Genomic DNA, 26,351 nt, shown 5'->3' with positions numbered 1-26,351 from the left:
GGAGCCCAGAGAGTCGTGTCTGAAAATTCGGCCTCACACCCAAGTCCCCGGGTTAGCCTCAGAAAACCCATCCTGGAATCTGGCTTCCCTGAACTCAGCGTGAGGAACTCCACAAACGGACCACAGGTCCTGGCTCAGCAGTGGCTCAAACAGGAGTTGGGATTACCCCCACCCTCTTCTAGGGAGCAGGGGGAAAGGTCTCGGGCCTCCCAACCAATAACACAGAAGTTCCCAGCATGTCTCCATCAAAAATAAAAATCTAATTGACAAACCGGCCAAGCTCTATAAACCTGATTTTATTCCAAAACGCCAGCGGCCGCAAGACTCCGGAATCTTGGTGGGTTTTTTGTGACTCTGGTCCCTTGACATGTTTACATATGAAGGAGAAAACGTTTCAGCTCCTCGGGAAGGATGAGTCCCTTGATCTTGTGATGCTGCTGGGTCCTGAAGCACTTCCGGATTCTAAGGCGACAGAGCTGCAGCAAAGAGGGGGGTCCTGGAGAGAGATCGCAAGACAAGCCACATGTTGGTGTCACTGATCTAAGGCTACTTCTCCTCAAAAGCAGACAGGAGGGAACCCTGTCATAGGGAAATAACGTGGTTCTGCTTAACACCATTTTCAGGGTTTTGTAGTAGGAGGCATTTTTAGGCTATGTTTGCTCTTTTCTGGTATCTCACTAAAATGAGCTTATTAGCTTTTGATGTAGAGCAGACTGAAAAAAATATCAAAGCTTAATCTCACTAATGGAGGCTTAAGGCAGCTAATTTTGGAATTAGGAAGTCACACAAAATTCCCAATATTGAAAATAAAGTTCACGTTCAACAGCTTTCTTGTATTTTACCTTTAAAAATAAGGTACTTCCCAAAAAGTAAGGCATGTCTAGATACAAAGACTTTAATAATGAAGCCATTTTAAGATATTCAAATCTAATGAGCCATCAGTGAAGCCCAAGGGTATGTTACTTAAGTCCCAGTTGTTTTTTATTCTGCATTCAGAGGAGCCCAGTGCTTCAACTCAGAGCTGAACAGTAAACCAGCACAGACTTCGCGCCCGGAACCAGCCAACAGTTCACATTTTAGGACAGTGGTTCTCAGCGGGGGGTCGGGTGGAAGGGAAAAGGTGGGACACTTGGCAAAGTGTAGAGACACTTCTGCTTGTCAGCACTTGGGGGAGAGGTGCTACTGGCACTTGGCGGATAGAGGCCAGGGACGCCGGGAACCGGGCGGCCCAAACAGAAATAAATGCAGTCTTGTCAACGCGGACCTCGGAGCACATTCCCAAGGCCCCCCGGGTCAGGATCGGGGGCACCTTCTGGACTCTGCTTAGTAGACTCGAGGCATCTCCTAACGAACTTCCCCAGTGGACTCAAGGCCCATGTTAACCAGCTGTAAAAAGTACCCGGTGGGAAAACTGAACTTGAGTCCCTCTCAGTAAGGAAGGTCAAAGGACGGGGCTATAACCTATGCGCTAGGCACGTGGCCGGGGACCACGGTGGGCGCTGCGGATAGAGAAGTGTCCAACGAGGCAGAACAGCGGGACATCTGAGCAAGCTCAGCACAACTACCGCTACCAGCTGGCTACCTGCTGTCCACTCGAGGTGGGGTGACACACGACAACCGCAGCCTTAAGTCCACAGGATTAGAGCTGAAAACCCGCTATAGCTCTGCAGCCGCTTCCTGGCACCTGCAAGTGTTCAGGAGCGGGCTCTACTCCTTATAAAACCAGCAATTCTTTATCTATGAATTGGCCTATTGCTTTCATCTCCATGTCTTTTTTTTTTTTCCCCCAGCAACACTCGTGATGCTTTAAAGCCAAAGCGGGTGTGAGGGAGGCTCCGGTCATGCGGGGCTGGGGGTCATCTTTCGTTCTCATGGTGAGCCATGAGTAAACACTGCTTTAGACGCTTTTTGAAGCTACTGGGGTAGGAATACTCCAGAACTCCTTTCCAGGGATGATCGGAGATAGAATTTGCTGGGTTGAATCTGCAGGTCTGGCTCTCTCTGCCCTTGGCGTGGCCCCGTGTCCTGTGGCCTTCTAGACCGCTGAGACGTGACCTCACCAAAACCCCAAAAAATGACTCCTGGGGGCAAAAGCAGCAGTAATTCTCTGGAGGAGAAAATGACATTCTACAAGCCAGCGGGATCATGGACCCCACTGTCGCCAAAATGCGAATGAAAGGCATGAAAGGCAATGTAGGTGCCAGGAATGGCCTGGGGACATCAAGTGGAAGGGAGGAGTCAGGGGAGGCAAACTGAAAATCCAATGCGATTATTTGCTGAGGCAGGGGATGAGGGACTGTAGATAGAGGTAGAGATAGATACACATGACACACATGTAACTTTGTAACTTTAGGGGGCCATGAGGCACTTTTGCTTTTGTGGATCTCTTTCTCAGTTTAAAAAAAATGATATTTTGCCACCATGTCGATATAAAGGCAAACCTAATCCAGGTTGAGTTTCATCCCTTTCTTCATTCGGATTTTAAAAGAGATGAACATATTTCTGTGGGCCCTAAAAACATCGTGGGCCCCAAGCATTGTGCCGTCTGTGCCTGCTGGAGAAATAGGTGATAGATAGATAGATATAATTTTTTAAAAGCAAATCATCACAGTGCAGGAAGAGCGGCCTGGAGAGGACCACACAGGCCGCACCTGCGGGCCCCAAAGGCGGGGCTTTGGCTGCAAGTACCCTGGGCAGTCAGAGTAGGAGGAAGAAGATTCTGCAGCCACTTTACAATTCTACCCAGGGTGAGGCCTAATTCTCAGCAGGCGGAATATAACCCTGTAACCTGCCGTCAGAACCCGTCGGGCAGGGAAGCCTGCTTCAAAGTCCCACCGCCTTGAAAAAGTTAACAAAGTCCACACTCTAGTGAGAAAGCAGGTCCTGAGCTGGCTGATCTCTGTGTCTAGGGACAGTTATGAATACCACCTGAGGGGTCTCTGCTTCTCCCCCCAGCCCACCCCGACCTCACAGCCCTACCCCCTCGCACAGCACTCAATGACCACGTTTAGTTGTTTGGGTTAGAAGTGTCGGCTCTTATTTGTGGAAGACTTAGGTGTTGATGGACTTGCAACAGTAAATGCCCTCAGACTGCTGTCGATCATTAAAGGAAGACTTTCTAGCACTATCTCGAGTAGCATCCTTGCTCCCAGCAAGCAAGTGCCCAGTAGTCTGGTCCATGTGTAGGGCGGTTAAGGCACCTGAGGGGGGCTTTGTCCAACACCGAAGAGAATTCTGGTGCATCGTTCTAAACCATGTTCTAGAAAACTTTCGTATCAAAAGCTGAAGATCGTGTTCATTCTTTCAAAGCTGGCGTACCTCACACGGAATATTCAACCAAAACAACCGGTCTCCAACATTGCAAACCACAGGTGGTTCCTGACCAAGTGACCAGGACCATACCTTGTTGAACAGTCAATGAGCTCAGCTCCCCACATGCGGCGAGGGCAGAGAAGGATCTCATACAGTCTCACAAGTCAGAGCTCGGTCAGCACCTGCCTCCCGCCAGAGTCCGCAAGAGCTGCTACGGATTAGGGCTTAGGTTCAGGCAAAGGAGAAGCACCTTCTCGCTGCAGGAAGAGCCGCGTCAGAGGGCTCTCAGGGGGCACCAACTCCAAGGGGCGTTTGCCTTCGGCGTTCTTGGCCCGGGTGTCCGCTCCGAAGTCCATGAGCAGCCGCGCCAGCTCGCCACTGGACACCCTGGCCACTGCGTGAAGGGGGGAGTCCAGACCTCGGCCTTGGTTCACGCTGGCTCCTGCAAAGTCACAAGAAGGAGAGAGTCATCCAGGGAGCTGAGCCCAAGAGTCCCCCTTCTCGAAGCGCGCTTCGACAGTGGGCCTGGCAATCCTGGGAAAATGGGAGATGTCTTGATTCCATTGAATATGATGGGGAAAGTGCCATGTGACAACGTGACTGAAGGTACAACATGAGCTATGTAGCATATGAGGTTATATATATATATATATATATGCCTCTGAGTGCTGACTATAGGTGTGCTACATTCTAGAAAAATCCTCCTCTTCTAGGACCATCCCAAGCCAACTCCATCCCTACGCTCTCTACAGATCCCCACCCTAGCCAGATGGACTGGATCCCACCCGTGGGGACATGTGGCTTTGCCTGAGCTGTTGTTCCCCTAGGAAAATGGAAACCTCTGTCCACCCAACACACAGTAGCTAGATTGTTCCGGCACTCTTCTTGGTTTTGTGAGGAATGGGAAACCCTGCCCTTTCCTAACTAGAACTTAAAATCTACCTAGAGCATGAGGGGAAAGGGGTGGGCTGAGGGAGAGAGGAGGGGATGGTGGGAGGGAGAGAGGGAGAGAGAAGGAGAATGACTCTCCTAATCCGTGACAATGACTGTCACATGAGCAGAAGGCAACAAGCACCACAGGACAGTCAAGGGAAGGGAAGGGTTGCTGGAGTTTTAAAGAATAAGCAGGACTCGGGTCAGTACAGGGGTGACCAAGTGGTGTTCCAAGGTTGCAGAAGGTTCTGGATAACACCAAGGAGGTGCAAAAGAATGATGCGACATAGGCCTTTCCGAGGAACACAGAAGATCAACAATGAGCTAAAAACAGGGCAGGTACCGGAGAAGAAGTTCCCAGGGGGGAGACCGAGCCAGGCCCCAGCAGCTGTGCGAGTCCTGCTGGGCTCAGAACGTGACTGGCTGGAGGGGGGAGGGAGAGGGAAGGGGGGAGAACAGATAATCACCGAGGGCCACCCTGGGAGCAGATAGGCTCACCATCCTTACCCTCACTGCAAGCGAGAGAGCGGGAGCGGAAGTGCCAACAGGGTAAAATCTATCCCCCCCCACCCCGCCCCAGAACACGGCCTCCACGAACCCTGACCTTGCCCGACTCCACGGCCCACACTCTTTCCTGTTACAATACAAATGGCTTTTAAAAGACATTCCATTTCTCATTCTCTTTCCTTGTTTCGTGTGCTTTTAGCTTTACCTGACTCCAGAAGCTTCCTGGCACAGGCTATCTGCTGGTTTTCACAAGCCAAATACAGCGGCGTGCCCAGGTGGCTGATGTTATGGTCCACGTCGCCCCCGTGGGCCGCCAGGGTCTCCACACACGCCGCGTGGCCTGCAGCCCAGGGCACAAGAAACATGGTTGCAGCGCACGTTCTCTGAGCCAGGGACACAATACCTTTCCTCTCTCCTGCAAGCTTATGTTTGCCACAGACCAAAAGCTGCTCTACTTAGCCCAGGGAAGGACTTTACACACTGCCGTCACTTGATGCGCTGACCGTAAGGCATGATCCCTCTGCAGCTCCAGGGAGAACCCCGCTTGGGTCTGTGGGCCACGGAGGGCAACCAGCAGCCGGCTCCGAGGGTCTGTGGCTTTGCAACCAGACTGAATACAGAAATGGAGGGGACAGTGAGGAGGGGGTGGGGGAACAAGGACTGCAGGTAGGCCCGGAGAAGAAAGGGCATAGTAGGAGCCATGGGCCCGGGGAGGCAGCCCAGAAGCTTACCAAGGGCCAGCCCCGGGAAGAAAGAGGCCACCGTGGACACAGGCGAGGCTGAGAAGCACCTGCCCCATCCAATCCAAGTGGGGCCTGGTCTGGCAAACGGGGTTTGGTGAAAGCCAAATCATTCTTGATTGGTCTAGAATGTCATACTTTAAACACTGCTTCTTTGCTTTTCTCTCTCTTTTTTAAGATCGTATTTATTTATTTATTTCTGAGGGAGAGAGCACGCAAAAGCAGGGGGAGTGGCAGGCAGAGAGAGAAGCAGGCTCCCAGCCGAGTAAGGAGCCCGACTTGGGCCTCGATCCTAGGACCCTGGGATCATGCCCTGAGCCAAAGGCCGACACTTAACCCACTGAGCCACCCAGGCGCCCTGTGTTTCTCTTTCTACAAAATCATTTGAGTTCCATGCACCCAGGGAATATGATGAGTTGACAGGTCTCTTAACAAAGAAATGTCAGTGCCTTGGGAGATGATTATCATATGGATGGATTCGGTCAAATAGGGCTGCTGTGGGGAGGGCTCATGGGGAGTCATTCTGGGAAAGCCACTGAGGAACTAAAAACTCTTCCGGCCATGTGGGCTCACAATAGTGACAATGACAGTCATGGGCACTGGGGAGAGGCAGAACTTGCCATTGTATATTTTGTACCAGAGTTAAGAATATCAGGAAAACTGTGGCTTTATGAAAAGAATTACCCCGGCTGAAGAAGTTCTGGGGATCTAACGTACAGTATGGTAACTGTATGCGCTAATGCCATATGCTTGAAATGTGCCAGGAGAGTGAACCTTAAGTGTTCTCCCCACACACAAAAAATGGTAACACTGTGAGACAATGGATAGGTTCATTAATTTGATTGGTAACCCTTTCATAATGTAGGTACCTATCAAGTCATCATGTTAGTACACCTTAAATATATACAATTTTATTTGTCAGTTAAATCTCAATAAAGCCAGGTGTGGTAGAGAATTACCCCGAGCTGTATATAGCATCTTGTATTTCCAATAAGCTGTATATAGCATCTTGTATTTCCAATAAAAATGGAAAGTTTGTTTCACTTAGAAAACAACAGGAGAAACTTAGAAAAACTTAGAAACTTAGAAAAACAGGAGGGCGCCTGGGTGGCTCAGTTGGTTAAGGGTCTGCCTTCAGCTCAGGTCATGATCCCAGGGTCCTGGGATCGAGCCCTGCATCGGGCTCTCTGCTCAGCGGGGAGTCTGCTTCTCTTTCTGCCTCTGCCTGTCTCCCCCTGCTTGTGTTCTCTCTCTCTCAAATAAATATAATATTTTTTTAAAAAAAGAAAACCTAGGTGGCCATGAGACAATATTCTTTAAGGCCCTAAAACAAAAGAGTAGAATTTATTTTATAAAATAATTTGAGAGGCGCCTGGGTGGCTCAGTCCATTAAGCGTCTGCCTTCAGCTCAGGTCATGATCCTGGGGCCCTGGGATGGAGTCCCATATGGGAGGTCCCTGTTTAGTGTGGAGTCTGCTTCTCCCTCTCCCTCTGCCTGCTGCTCCCCCTGTTTGTGCTCTCTGTCAAATAAATAAATAAAAATCTTTTAAAAATTAATAAAATAATCTGATTTTTCTGGGGTCATGTGTCCAACAATGTATTTCACAGATCTTGACGGACAGTCTACCATAGGCCAGCCCCCATTCCAGAACCTATAGCAGTAAACCACATTCCAGATGCTCTGAAAGGGTGGTTCCCAAACTTTTTGTGCACATCAGAATCACCGGGATGCTTGCTAAACAAAACACAGATGGCCCGGCCCCACCCCAGAGTTGCCGCGTTAATGTGCCTGGCGTGGAGGCCAAGAATTTGCCGTTGCCGGCCAGGCCAGGCCCGTGTTTCTGGTCCCAGGGCCCCACACAGAGGAAAGATCCCTGAAAGCTATCCCTCCTCTTACAACAGTGAGATGTCTGTTGAAGGAGTGGTGGACGACAAATTCTCAGCAGATTTACCTCTCTTAGCCGCTTCGTGGATGGGGGACGCCAGATCGCTCACAGCATGGGGGCTGGCCCCGTGTTGGAGAAGCAAATTCACACAGTCGCGGCTGCCACTGACACACGCGTTAAACAACGGGGTGTGCCAGTCTGTGGTGACCCCATTCACCTGGAAAAAAAAAAGCCCCAGGCTAAAGGCAGGTAATGGGCTGTCCTGGGTTCAAATCTAAACTCCACTACTTTAAGCTGCTTTCTAATGTCTCTGAGCCTTCTATTCCACTGCTCTAAAATGAGGACAAAAATACCAAACATCCACAAGGCTGTGAAAAGCTGAATGATGTAAGGCCCCGAGAATGTTACCGAATATTCTATCACTTCTATGCCCCCAGGAATATGAACTTCTAAACTAGTCAGGATAATCCTATAGGGCTTACAAACTAATCTCCCTGCTTTAAACATTCCATTCCAGACCCATCCCGCTCCAATCCAGAGTCTTCTCCAGCAGCGAGAGTAACCGTTTAGAGTTGTTTGCGTGGTTTTTTTTTTTTTCCCAATTTATTTATTTTCAGAAAAACAGTATTCATTATTTTTTCACCACACCCAGTGCTCCATGCAAGCTGTGCCCTCTATAATACCCACCACCTGGTACACCAACCTCCCACCCCCCCCCCGCCACTTCAAACAAAAACATGACTTGTACAGAAATACAGGGTGAAGGTGTGCCAAAGATTTTCTTCAACTCGTTCATGAATTAGAGAACCTGTAAGATGGTAAGGCTAGCTCAAAGGAGAATTTATATCGTCAGTCAATTAAATGCTGAAATGATGCCACTAACAGTTACAAGACTGGTTAACGTCCTACAGGGCTAGAAAACTAGAGTCTTTGGCGCTGTCTTTCACACATTGGAAATCTGACTGAAACGTACAAGTTCACATCTGACTTCACAGTGTTCGGGCTATAAGCAAATAGGGAAGAGCAAAGTCAAAAGCACATTTTCTACACTGTGAAGCAAAGATACTATGAAGACAATGAAATCATTCTCACAAGACACCTCCAAGGAAGGCGACAACCAGTGAGGCCCAGATGTGCAGGGCACAAAGTTTAAGGAGACGCTCCCTCCCGGGGGCACGCAAGCACCCCACAACCCTGAGAGGGAGTCGCTCGCTATAGATGGTACTCTCGGTGCCTCTCAGCCTCTCCCTCATCCTGGCCCTGTTTCCACATGTGGAGTAAGTTTTCGTGACCCCAGTATAGACCCGAATGACCGCGCTCACCTACAGCTTTCTATTACTGCTCTCAGGACAAAGCCCTTTTCTTGGCAGGGACAGAGAGGCTGTTTAACTTGCCCCAACCCACGACTCGGCTGACAGATTTCAACAGGTCCTTCGCATTTCAGCTTACACATCACTCCTCCCAGGAAGTGTCCCTTCGTGACACAGCATTACAGTTCTTGCCGTCAAACACGGAGACTCCTTTCTCAGTCCTTGAATCTGGGCTTGTCTACGGGACTTGCTTTGCTCGATGGGACGAGAGCAAATGGGACGCAAGCCAAGAGCTTGCCTTCTTTTGATACTCTTGGGATGCCTGCTACCACGGGCACCAGGCCAGGCTGCCTGGGAAAGGATGAGAGACCACATAGAGATTTCCTGTCTGCCCAGCCACAAAGCAGGATCATCACAAAGCAGCCTGCCCCAGCGAACTTGTCAGCTAACCTTGAAGGCCTAAGGAAGTCCAGCCAAGGTCAGCAGAACCAGGCCAGACCTGAAGAACTATCTGGCCAACATGAAAAACTGTGAGATAATTAAATGGCTCTTGTCTCTATCAGATAAAGGGCTAGCATCCAAAATCTATAAAGAACTTATCAAACTCAACACCCAAAGAACAAATAATCCAATCAAGAAATAGGCAGAAGACATGAACAGACATTTCTGCAAAGAAGACATCCAAATGGCCAACAGACACACGAAAAAGTGCTCAACATCATTCGGCATCAGGGAAATACAAATCAAAACCACAATGAGATACCACCTCACACCAGTCAGAATGGCTAAAATTAACAAGTCAGGAAATGACAGACGCTGGCAAGGATGCGGAAAAAGGGGAACCCTCCTACACTGTTGGTGGGAATGCAAGCTGGTGTAACCACTCTGGATAACAGTATAGAGGTTCCTCAAAAAGTTGAAAATAGAGCTACCCTATGACCCAGCAATCGCACTATTGGGTATTTACCCTAAAGATACAAATGGAGAGCTCCGAAGGGGCACATGCACCTGAATGTTTACCGCAGCAATGTCCACAATAGCCAAACTACAGAAAGAACCTAGATGTCCGTCAACAGATGAGTGGATAAAGAAGATGTGGTCTATATATGCAATGGAATACTATGCAGCCATCAAAAGAAATGAAATCTTGCCATTTGCAGTTACATGGATGGAACAAGAGGGCAATTATGCTGAGTGAAGTAAGTCAATCAGAGAAAGACAATCATCATACGCTTTCTCTGATATGAGGAATTTGAGAAGCGGGGCAGGGGCTATGGGGAGTAGGGAGGGAGAAAATGGAACAAGATGGGATCAGGAAGGAGATAAATCATAAGAGACTCTAAATCTCACGAAACAAACAGGGTTGCTAGGGGGAGGAGAGTAGGGAGAGGCTGGCTGGGTGAAGGACACTGGGGAGGGTGTGTGCTATGGTGAGTGCTGGGAAATGTGTAAGCCTGATGATTCACAGACTTGTGCAATTATATAACATATAATACAGTATATGGTTTTTTTTAAAGATTTTATTTATTTATTTGACAGAGAGGAATCACAAGTAGGCAGAGAGGCAGAGAGAGAGAGAGAGAGGAGGAAGCAGGCTCCTTGCTGAGCAGAGAGCCTGATGCGGGACTCGATCCCAGGACCCCAAGATCATGACCTGAGCCGAAGGCAGCGGCTTAACCCACTGAGCCACCCAGGCGCCCTACAGTATATGTTAAATAAAGAAATAAATAAATAAGTGGCTCTTGTCTCAAGTCACTAAGTTAGGGTGGCTTGTTACACGGCCAGACATAACGGGTAGGAAGAGTGTTTGGTCGTCGCCCGCTGAGGCAGACATTCCGTGTGTGCCACAAAGCTCGTTCCTCTCTCCAGGGCACACAGCTTCATTGTTATCTTCCCCCCTCTTCTCAGACATGGACTCTAAAGCTCAGAGCCCAAGTAACTTATCCAAGTTTCCAATATTAGCAAACGGTAGACATGGTTTGGAACCATTATTCAGGTCTCACGGAGCCAAATGTTCCACGTTTTCTGTAATATTTCATTACCTTCCGGCCACGGGAACGAAGGCAGAAATCCATTTCTGGGTATTTATTAGGAGTGACTGCTAAAGAAAGGGCTGTAGACTCAAACCGTTCCTTCCTGGCTAAAAATTCGGTTCCTCCTCTATCGCTAAGGCAAAGAAGCTTGATGGATGTCATGCTTTTGAAAAACACCCCTCTTCGACCTTCCAATCAGACTAGTCAGAAATGCCGGAAATGACTCAAAAGGGATGGAAACAGGCCTTTGTCATGGTCCCTAGGACATGATTTGAGCCGCACTTACCTGAGCTCCATGCTTTAATAAAACGTTTGCGCAAGAGGGATGACCTCCGAGACAGGCCTCATGGAGCGGGGACACGCGATCGGCCGTGATGAGGTTCACGGGCCAGCCCTGCAGGAGAGGAAGTGAGCAGAGAAACGGATGTAAAGCCACAGCCCTATAGGGGGCGATTATTCAACCCCGATGCAGCCCTACAACAATTCTCTTTAAGTTCACTTGGCTCCCGGTCTGCCAGTGTGCTGAGCTGTTGCTAATGATGTCAAGTAAACAAGGAACCTTCGTGCAGCCCCTGGGGAAAACAGCTGGAGAGTCTCCACTAGAGTTGACGAGATGCGTCCCTGTGACCCAGCCATTTGACTCTTGGGGACACACATTCTAGACTGACTTTTCTCTCATTCTCCCTCTCTCCCGTCCTCTCACTTGCTCGCTTTTTGTCTCGAGGAGGTCCACGGCAAGGGACAGAGAGCGGTCTCCAGCCAACAGCCACCCAGGAGCTGAGGGCCTCAGTTCAAGAACCAGGAGGAACCGAAACTTGCGAACAGCCATGGAAGTGAGTTAGGACCGAGGTCCACCTCCAGTCGAGCCTTGAATTGTCTCCGTCTCTGGCCTTCACCTTGACTGCAGACTCATAGGAGTCCCTGACCCAGGTGAACTGTGTCTTGATTCCTGACCCACAGACACTGGGAGCTAATACAGGTCTGTTCACGAAGCTTCTGAGTTTGGGGGTAATTGGTTACACAGCAAGAGATGCCTAATCTAGGGCCAAAGCATGAGGTGAACTTGCACAGACAGAGGCAGAAAGTCCTAAGTACTCGAGGTCCAGAGAGCCAAGAAAGTTGTCAGAAGGCCATGCGTTTCGTCAAACTGTGGGGAAAAGTTGCTCTCTGCAAGAGACGGATTATGAGCCCCATCCACGCAAAGCAGCAAAAGAACTCCAGGAGAGACACCCCCAGATGCCCTGATCACGGAATACATTATCCTCAACAGGAGGAAACTGGGTACAACAAAAGTTGTTTTTCTTGGGACACATTAGGTAAGAATACGGTTAACTTAACTAATGACTTGGTAATATGATTGTACCTTTTCTTCCCATAATAGTTAAAATTTGCCTAAAATCATTCCAATGAACTGCCTCCCCCATCATCATTCCTAACCATTTGTAAGTCAGTCAACCTCCTGATCATCCGATCCTGTCAGCTTTTACACTCTGATGGGTGTGACCTCATAGATTTCAAGAGGTCCAATCCTTCCGGACATACGCCTGAGTCAACAGGGTCCTAAATCTGGAGCCTTTCTATGGGTGGGTCTGGGGAGGGGTTCTGGGTGACTCACTTGCAAATGAGAAGTTCTGACATCCCTTACAGTATTTTGCCCCCCAGCCCTGGCCCTGCTGTTCTCAGGGAAGGAAGGGACTACACCTTCCCCTCCTTTGTAACCTCACATCCCATCTGTACCAAAGAGCACTCAATAAATGCTTACCGACCAGCGACTCAAGAAGAGCTGAGTTACTGCATAGATCCCGTCACAAGTTTTGCCCATGGACTTTAGTGTGGCATCTGTTATTTTATTTTATTATTGTCATTATTATTTTATTATTTAATTGGAGGCATCCCCTCAAAGATGTGCTCTTAGATCCTTTGCCCCCCTCAATGCTCTATATTTGTGCAATCGCTTCCGCTCACACTACTAGAATACACAAAAAATTCATAACTAAGGGGTTCCTTTCCCTCAATTTCACTTTGCCAACGTAGGACTGTGCGTACAGTTCCTCGTTGAGCGACGGCACTACTTTAAATGAACGATGGCCGTCAGTCAGAATTATCTAGGGTTTCTAGAATATCTTGAGGTAATTTTTAACCCATTCCTTCACACAGGGTCCGTCCCCAGTGGGTTCTCAGGTTTTGAAAACATGGATCAATGGCTTCTCTTTCATCTTTCTGTAACCAATTGTCCCTAATCTCGGCTCATCCTCAGACCTTCTTTTAGACGGGACCCAGGGCTGGGCGATGTCAGGGCGCCCACTGTGACACAGCGCTCAGCACCTGGCAGCTTTCTGCCCCAGCTTCAAACCACATGCCCATCCCTGCATGAACCAACCTGAAGACTACAATAAGGTTCTGCTCTGTCCTTTGTCCTGTACATAACTGATGGGTCATTCTCTATACTCAGGGCAGAAGGAGGTCATGAGCAGCCTTCTCCTACATGTTCATCAAACACATCATTTCCTTCTACTGTAGCAAGGAGATCAAAGCCACCTCTGAATTGGCTCTGTATTCATCCCAAGCTCGTGAAATCTCTCCTCTGGCTTCGCAAACCAAGCTCTCCCTGAGAAAGAACTCCATCTCTGACCTCCTACTGTCCTTTTCCTGTCTCTCTCACTAACTCTGGCCTTTTTCCTCCTCACAGCTCCTAAGTGCAGGCGTTTCAAGGATTTGTCCTCAGATCCTTTCATTTTTCTCTCAATACTCTCTACATACTGTATTTGGCTTTCTCTGCCCCTGATGCATGTCTCCAATTCCCGGCTAAGACGTAACCACCAAGAGACCCAACTCACAACATAAACGCAGCCTCTGCCAACAAGCAAACTCTCCCTGAAAAGGGCTCCTTGTCTTGCTGGCCTAACTTCTCTGAATGGCCCCACTATCTTGTCTCATACCTAGGATGGAGACCTCAGAGGGAGGGTAAGCAGCGTGATTCCCAAGTTCAAATGGCGGTGCCATCACCTAACACGCAGCGTGACCTCGAGCCGGTGGCTTGTCTCCCTAAGCCTCAGTTTCCTCATTTGTAAAATGGGGACAGTGTATCTACCCTACAAGATTGTTACGAGGACTAAGAAACGATGCATGCTTAGCAACCTGTAACTTGCAGGGAATCATGATCTGACACTTCTTATTCATTACCACTTTGCCTTCAATTAGCTGCCACATCGGAAAGATCTGATGTTTCAGAACACCGGGGTCTTTCCTTATTTCCACTTGGTAGGGACTTAGCCCTTTGAGGATTTCGGAGGGGGGCTGCTGCATAAGGAGTTTTATTCAAGGAACGGAATAGCTGGTTTTCACCACTTGCTTTCAGCCATACCTTATTGCTAAGGTTCTCGGTCTCAGCTGTGCCTTTGGATCCCTTGGGGAGCTTTTAAAGGCTTGATACCCAGGCTGAACCCCAGAGCATTTGCCATATAACCAAAGAAGGCTGAAGTCAAGCATCAGGCTTTCTAAGAACCCCACCTTATCCCAGACAGCTCAAGGCAATCCTAACGTGCAGTCCACATTCAGAACCACCACATTAAGGTCCCACTGTGGTCAAGGAGTATCAGGATTGCTTTCAGCTGACCTAACAAACACTACTACTTTTTAAATAAGTTTTATTAAAGTGCAATAAAGTCCATAGAGCCTAAGTGTAAATTTCAGTGAATTATCATGAAGAAAACATGCATATTATCACTACACAGGTAAAGAAACCTGGTACTATCTGTCTTTTCACATTTAACCCCTCTGCAGGGAGGAGCTGCTAATACCATCTCCTACTTGTAATCTGAATTACCCTAATTACTAATCAGCATAGTTGGATAATTTTATTGAGCATTTGCACAGCCCTTTTTATGAAGTGCCAGTCCAAGTCTCTTGCTCATTTTTCTGCTGGGTTACCTATCCTTTTTGTATTGATTTTAGACAAGGACTATGGGCCCTTCATTGGATGGATGGACAGATGTACAAATATACATAGCAAATATTTTCTCATCTGTGGCTTGCCTCCTTGCTTTTTAAATACTGCCTTTTGATGAAGAAGTTTTTAATCTTAATGAAATCCAACTTGTTGGCCTTTTTGTTTCTTTCTTCCTCCTATTTGTTTCATGTCCATTTGCCTTTCTCTCTCACCTACACTATCATCATGTTCTCTTTTATCTAAATAAATCCTTGAATGCAGTGGTTCTACAGGAGCTTTTAAAAAACTACCAAAGCAAGGGGGCACCTGGGTGGCTCAGTCGGTTAAGCATCTGGCTCTTGATTTTGGCTCAGGTCATAGTCTCATGGTCTTGGGATCGAGCCCCGAATTGGACTCTGTGGGGAATCTGCTTGAGATTCTCTCTCCGTTTCCCTCTCCCCCTGCCCTCGCTCCCCCCATTCGCTCTGTCTCTAATAAATAAATAAAATCTGAAAAAAAAAAAGTAGTAGTGCATGAAGACTGCCCTAGTTATAATTAGACTGTCTGGCGTGAAGCCCAGGCATTGTTATTTTTTAAAAACATCCTGGATATTTTAATGTGAAGCCATGGTGAAGAATAGTTATGGAATTAGTTTCTCCCTTCTTGGGCCAAAACAAATTTCTTTTCTCTTTTTTTTCTCTTCTCTCTTTGTTTTACAGACATTTGAATGTTGGTCTTATTTCCCTCCCTGAAATAGGTTTGGTTTAGCAACTGTGTTTGTCATTATTCTTTGATTAGCCAAAGTGTTATTAGTGTAATCAGAAAATAAATACCATGAGTGATGACGGTAACTGGAGTAGGTAATTTACATGTCACCTCAGTTAATCCTCACAGACTCGCACAAGGTAACCTAATAGACAATTTTGGGTCTTAATTCTTCACTCTCCCATAGCAGTGCAATACATTCACACCTTTGCCATCACCTCATACTTGAAAAAATGTATTTCCTTCATCCTTGACTTCAGACGTGGTCCTCCGACTTGCTTTGGCCAACAGGATGTTGGTAGATGTGACATGAACAGACCGGAAGTACTCCTGCACGGCTGGGCTTGCCCGCTGTGCTCCCGCCTTTCGGCATGAGGACAAAATTCATTTTATGAAGGCAGAAACTGAGGTTCCAAGAAGATAAGTTGCTCAAATAATGTCACAGAACTTAGATAAAGATAATAGTTCCATCTGATGTGCAATAAACATAAATACTGAATATAAATGAATATCGGTCCAATTTAATAAGTGATATATAAAAGCTACAGTGATCATGTTTCTTCCCATCAAAATAGGTAAATGTTTCATTTTATCCGAGAAGCAGCTTAACTGCTTTTAGCTAGAGTTATGTGTTACTGTCTCGATTTCGATTTATAATAGGGCTGGCGCTACTCCAAACAGCTTAAGATAGTGGCTTAGGTAGTCCGAAATTTTTCTTTAGAAATTGTTATCTTATAGGAGGATTTCTTAGTCTAGATAGGTCCATGAAATTGGAAATTTTTAAAATTTAAAACATTTATTTTCACTAACAACCACCTAAAATGTCTGATGTCCTTCCGTTACAAATCCAACAACAAACCACAGTGGTAGTAACAGTCCATAGGACTATCACTGAGAGGAATCGCAGACACTTTTATTGTATTACAACTGTTATAGGCATCTCAAATATCTCAAAATACGCACTCAACCTACTTACAAAATACGGTAAAGGAATCCCCACTAAATCTCATTTAATGCAGTTTATATTACCATGGCACATTTGTTCTTTTACTAATTTTTTTAAAAGATTTTATTTATTTATTTGACAGACAGAGATCACAAGTAGGCAGGGAGACAGGCAGAGAGAGGAGGAAGCAGGCTCCCCGTAGAGCAGAGAGCCCGATGCGGGGCTCCATCCCAGGACCCTGGGATCATGACCTGAGCCGAAGGCAGAGGCTTAACCCACTGAGCCACCCAGGCGCCCCTGTTCTTTTACTAATTTGATAGGTCTTCTCACTACTGTGCTCCATGCATTTAAAACATTCATCCGAGAAGGGGTCCATAGACTTTGCCTGACTGCCAAAGGGTCCATGGTCTGAAAAGAGTCAATAGGGACGCCTGGGTGGCTCAGTGGGTTAAGCAGCTGCCTTCGGCTCAGGTCATGATCCCAGCGTCCTGGGATCGAGTCCCACATCGGGCTCCTTGCTCAGCAGGGAGCCTGCTTCTCCCTCTGCCTCTGCCTGCCATTCTGTCTGCCTGTGCTCGCTCTCGCTCCTCTCTCTCTCTGATAAATAAAATCTTTAAAAATAAATTAATTAATTAATAAATAAAATCTTGAAAAGAGTCAATAGCTCTCACCTGGAAAAATCTATAATCTTTTCAGAAAACAGAACATTCTGAACAAAAACTTTTATTAGGATTTTGAATGGTGATTTCAGCTGCTTTTTTTTTTTTAACAAGTATCTTAGCTTAAGTTCCCAATAATTTCAAAGAAGCAAAACTCAAATTAATGTGTACTGCAAATTACACCCATAGAGCAGAGAAACTGATGTCAGACTGGGCAGAGCCACTATCAGCTAGAGGTTCCATAAGACCGAAAATATCTTTGAAATGATAAGATGACATATTTAAAAAAGACATCTGCAAGCATTTATTTTACATCCAGGCTTTTGAACCTCAGTGCTACTGGCCTTTGGGGCTAGAATAGTTTTCTGAGGTAGAGGGCTATCCTGAGCAACGTATGATGTTCAGTGATATCCTTGGTCTCTATCCACTCGACGCCAGCAGCACCCCCTACCCACCCCCACTCCCAGCTGTGATAACCAAAATTGTCTCCAGACATTGTCAAATGTTCCCTAAGGGGCAAAGCTGCCTCAGTTGAGAAAAACTGTTTAGTGTGATAATTTTCAAGAATACAATCTATCGAGTAAAACGAGGGCAACTTGGACACACTCATCTGCCTATTATGCACCCAACATGTATAATAGTACCGATCATGTGCACAGAATTGCACTAAATTCTAGTATTTACACCAGCCTCCAGATAAAGAAATGGTTAAAGGGGACAGGATTCACCTCATTTTGCCAAAGAGGAAATTTCGATCTTAAAAAATCAGACCATGATTTTTCTCAGCGTGGTGAGCGATAGGATATTCTTTTTTTTTAATTTTTTTTTATGTTTTAAAGATTTTTCTTTATTTATTTGACAGACGGAGATCACAAGTAGGCAGAGAGGCAGGCAGAGAGAGAGAGAGGAGGAAGCAGGCTCCCCGCTGAGCAGAGAGCCCGATGCGGGGCTCGATCCCAGGACCCTGGGATCACGACCTGAGCCGAAGGCAGGGGCTTTAACCCACTGAGCCCCCCAGGCGCCCCACGATAGGATATTCTTAATATTTGTCTTTTTTTCCCCGAAAAGCCATGTACCTGGCTGATGAGGTTCCTCAGAGAGAGAAGACGTCCGTGGATGGCCGCTTCATGCACAGGAGACCAATCAGACACAACATCTGCATGGAAAGGGAGGACCGGGTTACATCCTGTCACCGTGCTAGAGACCCCTCTTGCTGTCCGTAAGAGCCTGAGGGTTCTTCCTGGATGGAGACATGGGAGTCTGTCAGTCAAGACGCCCACGAGCCCTTCAGCCTCTCTCCCCTCCATCGATGCTCCCAGTACACATTTTATTTGAAATGTCAAGGTAGCTAAAGAAAGAACTACAGCCAGTCTCCAGCCTGAGGACAAAAGAGGTGGACTGGGCTGATGGCTTTCAAAGGCAGATGGTCCATTTAGTTCAGTGAGAGCTTCACTCATCACCAGCATTCGCGTTGTTAAGCTGCGGTTGCCAGTCTAGCTTCCTGCATGGACTCAAAGTTCAGTATCTCAGCAAACAGCGCCATGTACTAAGAGCGGTGATCACATCATTACGTACGCCATTAGGTTTAAAATCCGAGCTAAACTGAACGCTATCTATTTCTGGACTACCGCCCGTCCCAGTATCAAGCACAAAGCAGAGTTCAGTCTGACCTTGTAACAGGGACATTATTTACCCCAAAAGGCAGGATGGCAGTGTGGTTAAGAGAGCTCTGAATTCAGACCCCCTCGGGTGCTTCGAAGCTGTGGGTCCCCAGACAGGCTCTGAGCCTCAGTTTCCTTCGTTGTCATGTTAGGACAGCAATGAACTTACGCACACGTCAATAGCTACTAGCTACTATCATTATCCTGCCCTCCCCTTAAGCAGAGTCTTAATTACACCCCATCACCGCTGCTGTTGCAAATAGCAAATGTGTTCCACGACCACAGAGGAAGAACACACGTTCTTCGGAAGAAACCCTATAAACCCTACCCCAACACATTAAATGTTTTCCTCTCTCTGATTGAATGTGGAGGTAATGTGAACGAGGCAGAGACCTACATTTTCCTCATCTCACGCTGTGACTGATTTCCAGAACAAGCACAGGAAGTCAGAATGTGACAAGGCTGAATGGTCTGATGGCAGGCATTCCTTGTAAGGAACCAGTGTCTCCTAAAAACTAGGGAGACCTGGGGAACCAGGGAATTTACTAGTACCTTATCAACCAAAAAGCCAGAAAGGAGGAGGCTAGAATACTTTGTACTTAACACAGTAGCTGAGGTCCACCTTGCTACCTGGGAGCTATCAAGACCCAGGAAAGTGTGTCCCACGGAGCAGATTACTATCATTCCGGATGGATGCATAAAGCATTTATAGGGAAGAGGAAGCCGAATGAGCCTATCGACACGCAGTCCATCCAACGCTCTCCTCCTGGGGTCATTATGACTACCTTACATGAAATAGCTTTTTTTACCTCCCAAACCTTATGCTCAATCAATAGAAACTTCATGGCCTCACAGAATTCTCCGAGGTTCCTGATTCTCTCGGGAAAAAATTGCTGTTTCTAGTGCTTAGAGCCTACCCTCCAGACGGTAGCTACAGAAAGATTTCTCTCCAAATCAGAATGAAAAGGACAGCTATTTCTATACCGTCGGAGCAAACACAAAACACAATCGGCACAAAATCTTGGATGCAAAGGAAGAGCTAAAAATTAAGATTTTGGAGGCTGCCTGGGTGGCTCAGTGGGTTAAGCCTCTGCCTTCAGCTCAGGTCATGGTCTCAGGGTCCTGGGATCGAGTCCTGCATCGGGCTCTCTGCTCGGCAGGGGCCTGCTTCCCTTCCCCTCTCTCTGCCTGCCTCTCTGCCTACTGTGATCTCTGTCTGTCAAATAAATAAATAAAATCTTTAAAAAAAATAAAAAAATAAATTGTAACTCCGTTCAGGTTTCATAAAAAATGATGCAATTACACTATCAACTAGAGACAAAAACAGGCTTCGCTTTCTATTCATTCGTCTTGAAACCATTCTTCCTTGCGCTTACGGTAAATCAAGATTTGTGTACTCCCCTCAGAGGAATAAAAAAAGGCTACCTGCAGTGGGGTCCCCGTGCTTGAGAATGCGGCATTTACAAAGCAGACACAGTCCGTGTCACTGAGAAGCACGGGGAACTGTCCAGGTGCACGTGCTGGCGGGCTGAGCAGCCACGTCTGTCTATGCGTACAGTTCATGTAAGTGGAATCGTATGGAACGTGGTCCTTTGCCACTGGCTTCTTCAACCTAGCATCACGTCTCAGGGTTCATCCTTGTTACAGTAGGGAACAGCATTTCATCCCTTTCCACGGCCAAATAATACCCACTGTAGAGAAAGACCGCATTTTATTTATTCATTCGTCAGCTGATGGACACCTGCTTGTTTTTGCTTCTTGGCTGTTATTAATGACGCTGCTGTGAACATTCATGAGCAAGTCCGTGGGAGGCTGTTTTCAGCTCTCCTGGCTTCATACGTAGGAGTGGAAATGCTCTAGGACAAGGTCACCCCATGTTTAGACTTTTGTGGAACTTCCAAACTCTCTTCCAAAAGGGTCATACCACTTCATATTCCCATCAGCGGTGTATGAAACTTCGCTTTCTAATTTAAAGTCATTTGTGGGGGGCACCTGGGAGGCGCAGTTGTTAAGTGTCTGACTTCAGCTCAGGTCATGGTCCTGAGATCCTGGGATTGAGGCCCGCCTCGGGCTCTCTGCTCAGAGGGGAGCCTGCTTCTCCCTCTCCCTCTCCCCTGCTTGTTTTCCCTCTCTCGCTGTGTGTGTCTCTGTCAAATAAATAAATAAAACCTTAAAAAAATAAAGTCATTTTAGACTAGGGTTCGGTAAGCCTATCATAATGTGTCTATCACTCCCGCCCAGGAGAAAAACTTGGGTCCCGACAAAGCCAAAATTCATCACAAATTTCCACGAGGATGTCAGCCTCAGCAGGTGTTTGAACAACTGAGAGATTATGGAAAGACTTAGAATCGTGGCCGTGGGTAGGGTGACATTTTTCTAGCATCAAGAGCAAGGAGATAGGAATCTCCGTGCCTACATACACACACGGTTGTAAACACCATAATTTGCAACAGGGACTAGTCCCCACACACTCTCTTTAGCTCTTGAAAACACTGAAGACATGGCTGAGACATCCATCTTGTGTGGATCCTGCCTGGGAAGATCAGGGAGGGGGCTCTCCAGGGTTTTCCAGAGCCCCCACCCAAGCAGGCAATGAGCTACCCACAGCATGTGCAATTCCCCCTGGGGGAAGCTTTGCCTGCCTTCCTGCTAAGCACCAGAGAGAGCAGACAGGGCAGGAAAGGGGACCTGTTGCCTCCAGAACATGGAAATGCTCCCAGTAGGAGACTGGATGAAGATGGGACTCAAGGTCACCATCCCCTCCTTCCACTGACCCCACCACCGCCTTTGCAACTCAAGGGCCTTTGCCTGTACACAGCGCACCGGCCAGGCCCTGAGTACGCATTAGGGATTCTTCCCCAACACTCACTCAGCCGGGCTCTACTGGTTTTCCTGCCAGGAAATCGATGCCAAATGGGGTCACTGGCCAAGCCTCAGACACAGCAGCGGGGCTCGAGGTGGAAATGGGGCAGGCATCTGCCAGTCCTCCGATGACTGCCATTAAACTCACCTTTCTCCTAAATCGAGTCTCCGGCAAACCCTGCAATGCATTAGGAAGGTCGCCGTTTCATTCTTCTTGCCATTCTGGAATGATTTTTTTTTTTAAATTTCCATTATTTCAGAAGATATTTTTAAAGGCATTAATTGATACATTCTGAGGAGAGCTGCTAACAGAGCTCTGGGCTCTGAGACAGTGGCATAAATCTGTCTCCATCCTGGGAAACACTGTGCGAGGTCAAGGGGAAGGTCAAAGGCAGGAGCGTCTGCCTTCGGCCTATGGGACGTGCTAAGGGGAGGCCCGGGGGTGTTCACCGACACAACAGAGGATCTGGGGGCTGCATCACAATTACGATGGCCCCTGGTTGGATCCCCTGGTTGGACAAACGAGAAGAGGAGGAAGAGACACAGAGCCTCGTGGTCAGAAACAGGAAACAGAAAGGCCCACTGAGGCAGCTCTTGGGCAAGTCCGATCTGTCCCCTGTAATTCTTTCTCCAGCCTCTTCCTTCTCGGTCTCTGTCTGTCTCTCTCCACAGGGACCTCACAGCAGCACCCATTCTGTCTGGTCAGGCAGGTTTCCCCGGAAAACCTGCCCCTGCCAAGGCACCCCGATGTCTCAAAAGCCACCATGAACACACGGGCTTGCTTCCTTTCCGGGCCTGTTCGTGCCTGTCTCCGCTTTCAATGTGAGCCCACTCTCTACCGGGTGGGCTCGATTTTGTGAGGAAAGAAATTTCCCTACACAAACCTGCAGGGGTGGGTGGTGGTTAGTTTCTCCTCCAGCACGTTCTCCTAAGTTGCTATGGGGAGGTATGCGTTGGTTTCCCAGAGCCGCCATACCGAAGTTGGCGCACAACGACAGGAATCTATTGTCCCCTAGTTCTGAAGGCTAGAAGTCCCCCGGGAAGGTGTTGTCAGGACCAAGCTCTCCCCGGAGACTCTAAGCAAGAATCCTTCCTTCTCCGCCCCTTCTAGTTTCAGGTGGCAGCCGTCCATCTTTGCTGGGGCTTCTGGCTTGTTGGATGGGTTACCCCAATCTCTGCCTCTGCTGTCAAAGGCCCCCCCTTTTCTCCCCTCTTCTTCTTATGAGGACACCGGTCATCGAATGAGGGCCCACCCTACGCCAGTAGGGCCTCATCTTAACTAATTACATCTACACAGACCCCATTTCCAAGTAAGGTCACATTCTGAGGTACTGGGGGAGACTCAATTCACCCCCTAACAAGGTGTTTTCAGGAAGAAAAAAGAAAGATACTCTTTTTTTTTTTTTTTTTTTGCTGCTGGCAGAGGACTGAAGCGTTAGACCCATCTCTCCGAAGAGCTGGTTGCCATCTGCATAAGCTTTGCGCCCTTCCTTCAGAGGCGGCGGCCGAGAGGCCTGCAGGCAAGTCCGACCGGGAGCAGCTGAGCTCCCCCAGACGAGCGGCAGCCGCGCCCTCGTTAACCCCTGCCCTGGTCCGGTGCCGGGGACACGCTTCACCGGAGCTGAGTGTCTCGGGGCTGTTGGGAAACGGCCTGCGGAGTACTTCGCCTTCCACACCTCACCAAGGTCAGGCGTTCAGAAGCATAAACAAGGGCAATTCGGTTGTGCCCCAGGGGCAGGGCTGCACAAAGCAGGGGGAGCCGGGCTCCGCTCAGGATAAGGTGCATTGGAGAGCCTGGGAGGGCTTCATGGTGGCAGCGGCCAGGCTGGAGGTGGAAGATGAGGGGGACCTGGCCAGTGAGAGGTGGGGGACAAGGAAGGAGGGGAGCAGAGGCGTCCTTGTCTTCTGCCCTTGTGACTTCTGCTTCTTTGGAAACTTCTCTTCCTTTAGTTCCTGGGGAATGACAACATCCGAATCTCTTTCTGCTCCTCTAACTCATTGGGCCTACGTGCTCACCTGCAGGCCTGGCCCCGGGCTCCATGCCTGGCTCTCAGCTCTGGGCCATCGGACTCGCTCTCCTTTCCCAGGATTTCAGCACAGCCCTGGCAGAAGGCTCTGAGGTCTCAGCTTCCTGACCTCTTGCTCTCCCCGTCTGGGCCACGTGGGCGCGCTGTGCACTGGCCACGGGCACTGAAACTCTGATGTTCACAACAGAAGCGCTGTCCTCCGTTCCTCGCGTGGCTCCCAAGCCAGCTCCCATCCCCAGCTTCTCTCTCACCTAGCCCCCTTGGCTGACATTAATTTAGACTTCAAGGGGCGTTAGAGAGGAGAAGGGAATTTGGGTAAATTGGAAGGGGAGGTGAACCATGAGAGACTATGGACTCTGAAAAACAATCTGAGGGGTTGGAAGTGGCGGGGGGGTGGGAGGTTGGGGTACCAGGTGGTGGGTATTATAGAGGGCACGGCTTGCATGGACACTGGGTGTGGTGAAAAAATAATGAATAATGTTTTTCTGAAAATAAATAAATTGAAAAAAAAAACTTTACAGTTTTGGCTGCCTTGCCTCTTTTAGTCCCAATACTTAGTCAAGCAACATAGACGGACTATGCTTTCCTTTGCAATTGTCACCCATGTCCCCTCTCTATGTCATTCCCCAAGTTTGATCCAAATGTAAGCTCCATGCTTAGACGGTGAGTGCACGTTCTCCAAGCACCATCAGCCTCACCTGGGAGCTTATTATTAGGAATGCAGACTCCCAGGCTTCACCCAGGCCTACCGGGGTATCAGAAGCCCGGGGTCGGGGGGGCGTGGGGGGTACAGCCATCTGCATGTGCCCAAACCCTCCCTGCATGAGACAGGGATCCCATCCTCCATCCTGACTGCGGCGACCAGATTCATCTGCTTACAGTCTTCCTTACTGCCTGATCTCCACTCCAGAACCATCAATGGCTCTCAACTCCCTGCCTCGTGAAGGCTTAACGCCACCAAGCCTTTTGCAGCTCCATCACCAAGTTCCAGCTCTCCAGACTTGTCGTCAGTCGACTCCCTAAGCCCCTCCGCCCCCTTACTCTTTACTTACAGAGTGTTCACTTTCTAAGCACTAGACCTTTGAGGATATGGGCAGCTGCTCACCTCCACCCAGCAAAGGATCCTGCCCCAAATGGGAGTTAGAATAGGACCCTAATCAGTGAAAAGAGGCTGCCACCCCACTTTGGAGTGGAAATAAAAATAAACATCATACCTAGGTGTAAAATAACCATGTGGAAATCACCCAGATTACTGAGACTTTCCCATATGAACTTGGAAATACAATTTGCTGCTTTCAAAGCATATCTCTTGGGGCGCCTGGGTGGCTCAGTGGGTAAAGCCTCTTCCTTCAGCTCAGGTCATGATCTCAGGGTCCTGGGATAGAGCCCCACATCGGGCTCTCTGCTCAGCAGGGAGCCTGCTTCCCCTCTCTCTCTGCCTGCCTCTCTACTTGTGATCTCCGTCAAATAAATAAATAAAATCTTTTAAAAAAACATATTTATCTAATTCCTTTTTTAAAAGCCATTTTTGGTGCCACTCTGCTTTCTATTGCTCCAAGTCTGTGCTCCAAAAATTTGATGAATCCAGTTCTGCCTTTGCGAACCCGAATCCTGCTTAATGTTGAGGGCTCTGCTCCTTTTCCGAGCAAAATTGGATACATGCATATCGGCTGGGTCAGTGGGAGGGAAGGCATTTTGTTATTTTATTTCTCCTGGGGGTTCCCCCCCCATTCCACACCTTCCAGTAGCTGTAGCAGAGGAAAGTAATAAATCCTCCCTGACTGCTAGGTCCCTGCAAACTGCCCCTGTGATGGACAAGTGTTGTGGGCAGCCTTGCTAATAACATGAGTCTCAATGTCATTATCACTCCTCTGATGCTTAGACCCATTTCTCAGAATCCTTTCAGTCATCAGGCACCTGCTGAACGCTCACCAAAAAATGACAGTTGCCCAGAGGCACGAGACTCTACAGTTAGCAAAGACACCATGTGACAGGTGACAAGCATCCATAAAAGATGCTTCTCCAAAGGTTAAAAAGAAAAAGGTCTCCTTTTAAAGTGAATCAATCAGTACTCAGTGTTCGGATGTCATTTAAAGCCCAGCCCCACCTACATGCCAAATACCTAAGACCTTTTAATAAACGACTTGGCAGTAAAAGTATCCTATTTATAAGTAAGCTTTATACCTCCATTCTTTGGAGCTGAAGTTTCTACTGGTGAACGAACTGTGACAATCGACTTTGTCCAGTCTCTGGGACTCTGCAGATAGAGGTGTACAGCTTTTTGAACAACCATGGGAAGGATACAGACCTTCCAAGCTGTGGACACACCTCAGACAGAGCCCCTGACCTCACCCCGCCCTCTCCTCCCCCACGCACTGTATGCAGCCTCCCCAGCACCCTGATGCCACTGCCCGGCGACTCACCCCCCATCCACGAGTTCGCAAGGAGCCGCGTGTCAGGAAGGTCCCCTGGCCTCAGGGACTTGCTGCTCCTGCCCCGTGGTTCGCCATCCATGGTGCTCTCCTGGCCGGGCAAGCTCCACTCTCCACTTTGGTCGCTCAGCTGAGTCCAAATTCCATGCTCCCCCTGCTCCTGGGAATTCCAGTGCTGGGGCTGGCGGAACCGCACGGTCCTGGCCAGACGGGAGAGAACAGCACAGAACAGAGCAGGCACGGTAATCTGAGCACTACTTGTGGTCAGACAGACGCGCTTTGCGCCCAGACACACAAACACACACGCGCGCGCACACACATACACACACACACACATGCTCCACCTAGCT

The 26,351-nt window shown here is 48.3% G+C and overlaps 1 protein-coding gene across 2 annotated transcripts; it reads right to left on the bottom strand.

The window, feature by feature from the left end:
* Positions 1-276: 276 nt before the first annotated feature.
* ASB9 (ankyrin repeat and SOCS box containing 9) lies at positions 277-26,351 on the bottom strand. 2 transcript variants are annotated; one of them, XM_044234481.1, is made up of 8 exons: positions 26,346-26,351; positions 25,993-26,201; positions 18,096-18,175; positions 11,008-11,115; positions 7,445-7,595; positions 4,958-5,092; positions 3,563-3,754; positions 277-496 (listed from the first exon to the last, which is right to left on the bottom strand). In XM_044234481.1, exons 2-8 carry the CDS (start codon positions 26,081-26,083, stop codon positions 372-374), a joined length of 882 nt encoding a protein of 293 aa, XP_044090416.1. In that variant the 5' UTR covers positions 26,084-26,201; positions 26,346-26,351; the 3' UTR covers positions 277-371. The 2 variants fall into 2 exon arrangements, with proteins under 2 accessions (XP_044090416.1, XP_044090417.1); XM_044234482.1 differs by lacking the exons at positions 11,008-11,115; positions 26,346-26,351 and having other exon boundaries at positions 25,993-26,335.

Source organism: Neovison vison, chromosome X (assembly GCF_020171115.1).
Source record: "Neovison vison isolate M4711 chromosome X, ASM_NN_V1, whole genome shotgun sequence".
NCBI classification, from domain to species: domain Eukaryota; kingdom Metazoa; phylum Chordata; class Mammalia; order Carnivora; family Mustelidae; genus Neogale; species Neogale vison.
This window is presented reverse-complemented; position numbering and strand designations above follow the sequence as displayed.

What these genes read in the sequence shown, in the direction of transcription:
- ASB9 (XM_044234481.1), bottom strand. Translation starts at nt 26,083, where the DNA reads ATGGATGGCGAACCACGGGGCAGGAGCAGCAAGTCCCTGAGGCCAGGG. An exon ending in CCACGAAGCGGCTAAGAGAG is followed by an intron (nt 5,093 to 7,444) that starts GTAAATCTGCTG and finishes CCTGGGCTGCAG; the next exon opens with GCCACGCGGCGTGTGTGGAG. An exon ending in GCTCTTCCTGCAGCGAGAAG is followed by an intron (nt 497 to 3,562) that starts GTGCTTCTCCTT and finishes ATCTCTCTCCAG; the next exon opens with GACCCCCCTCTTTGCTGCAG.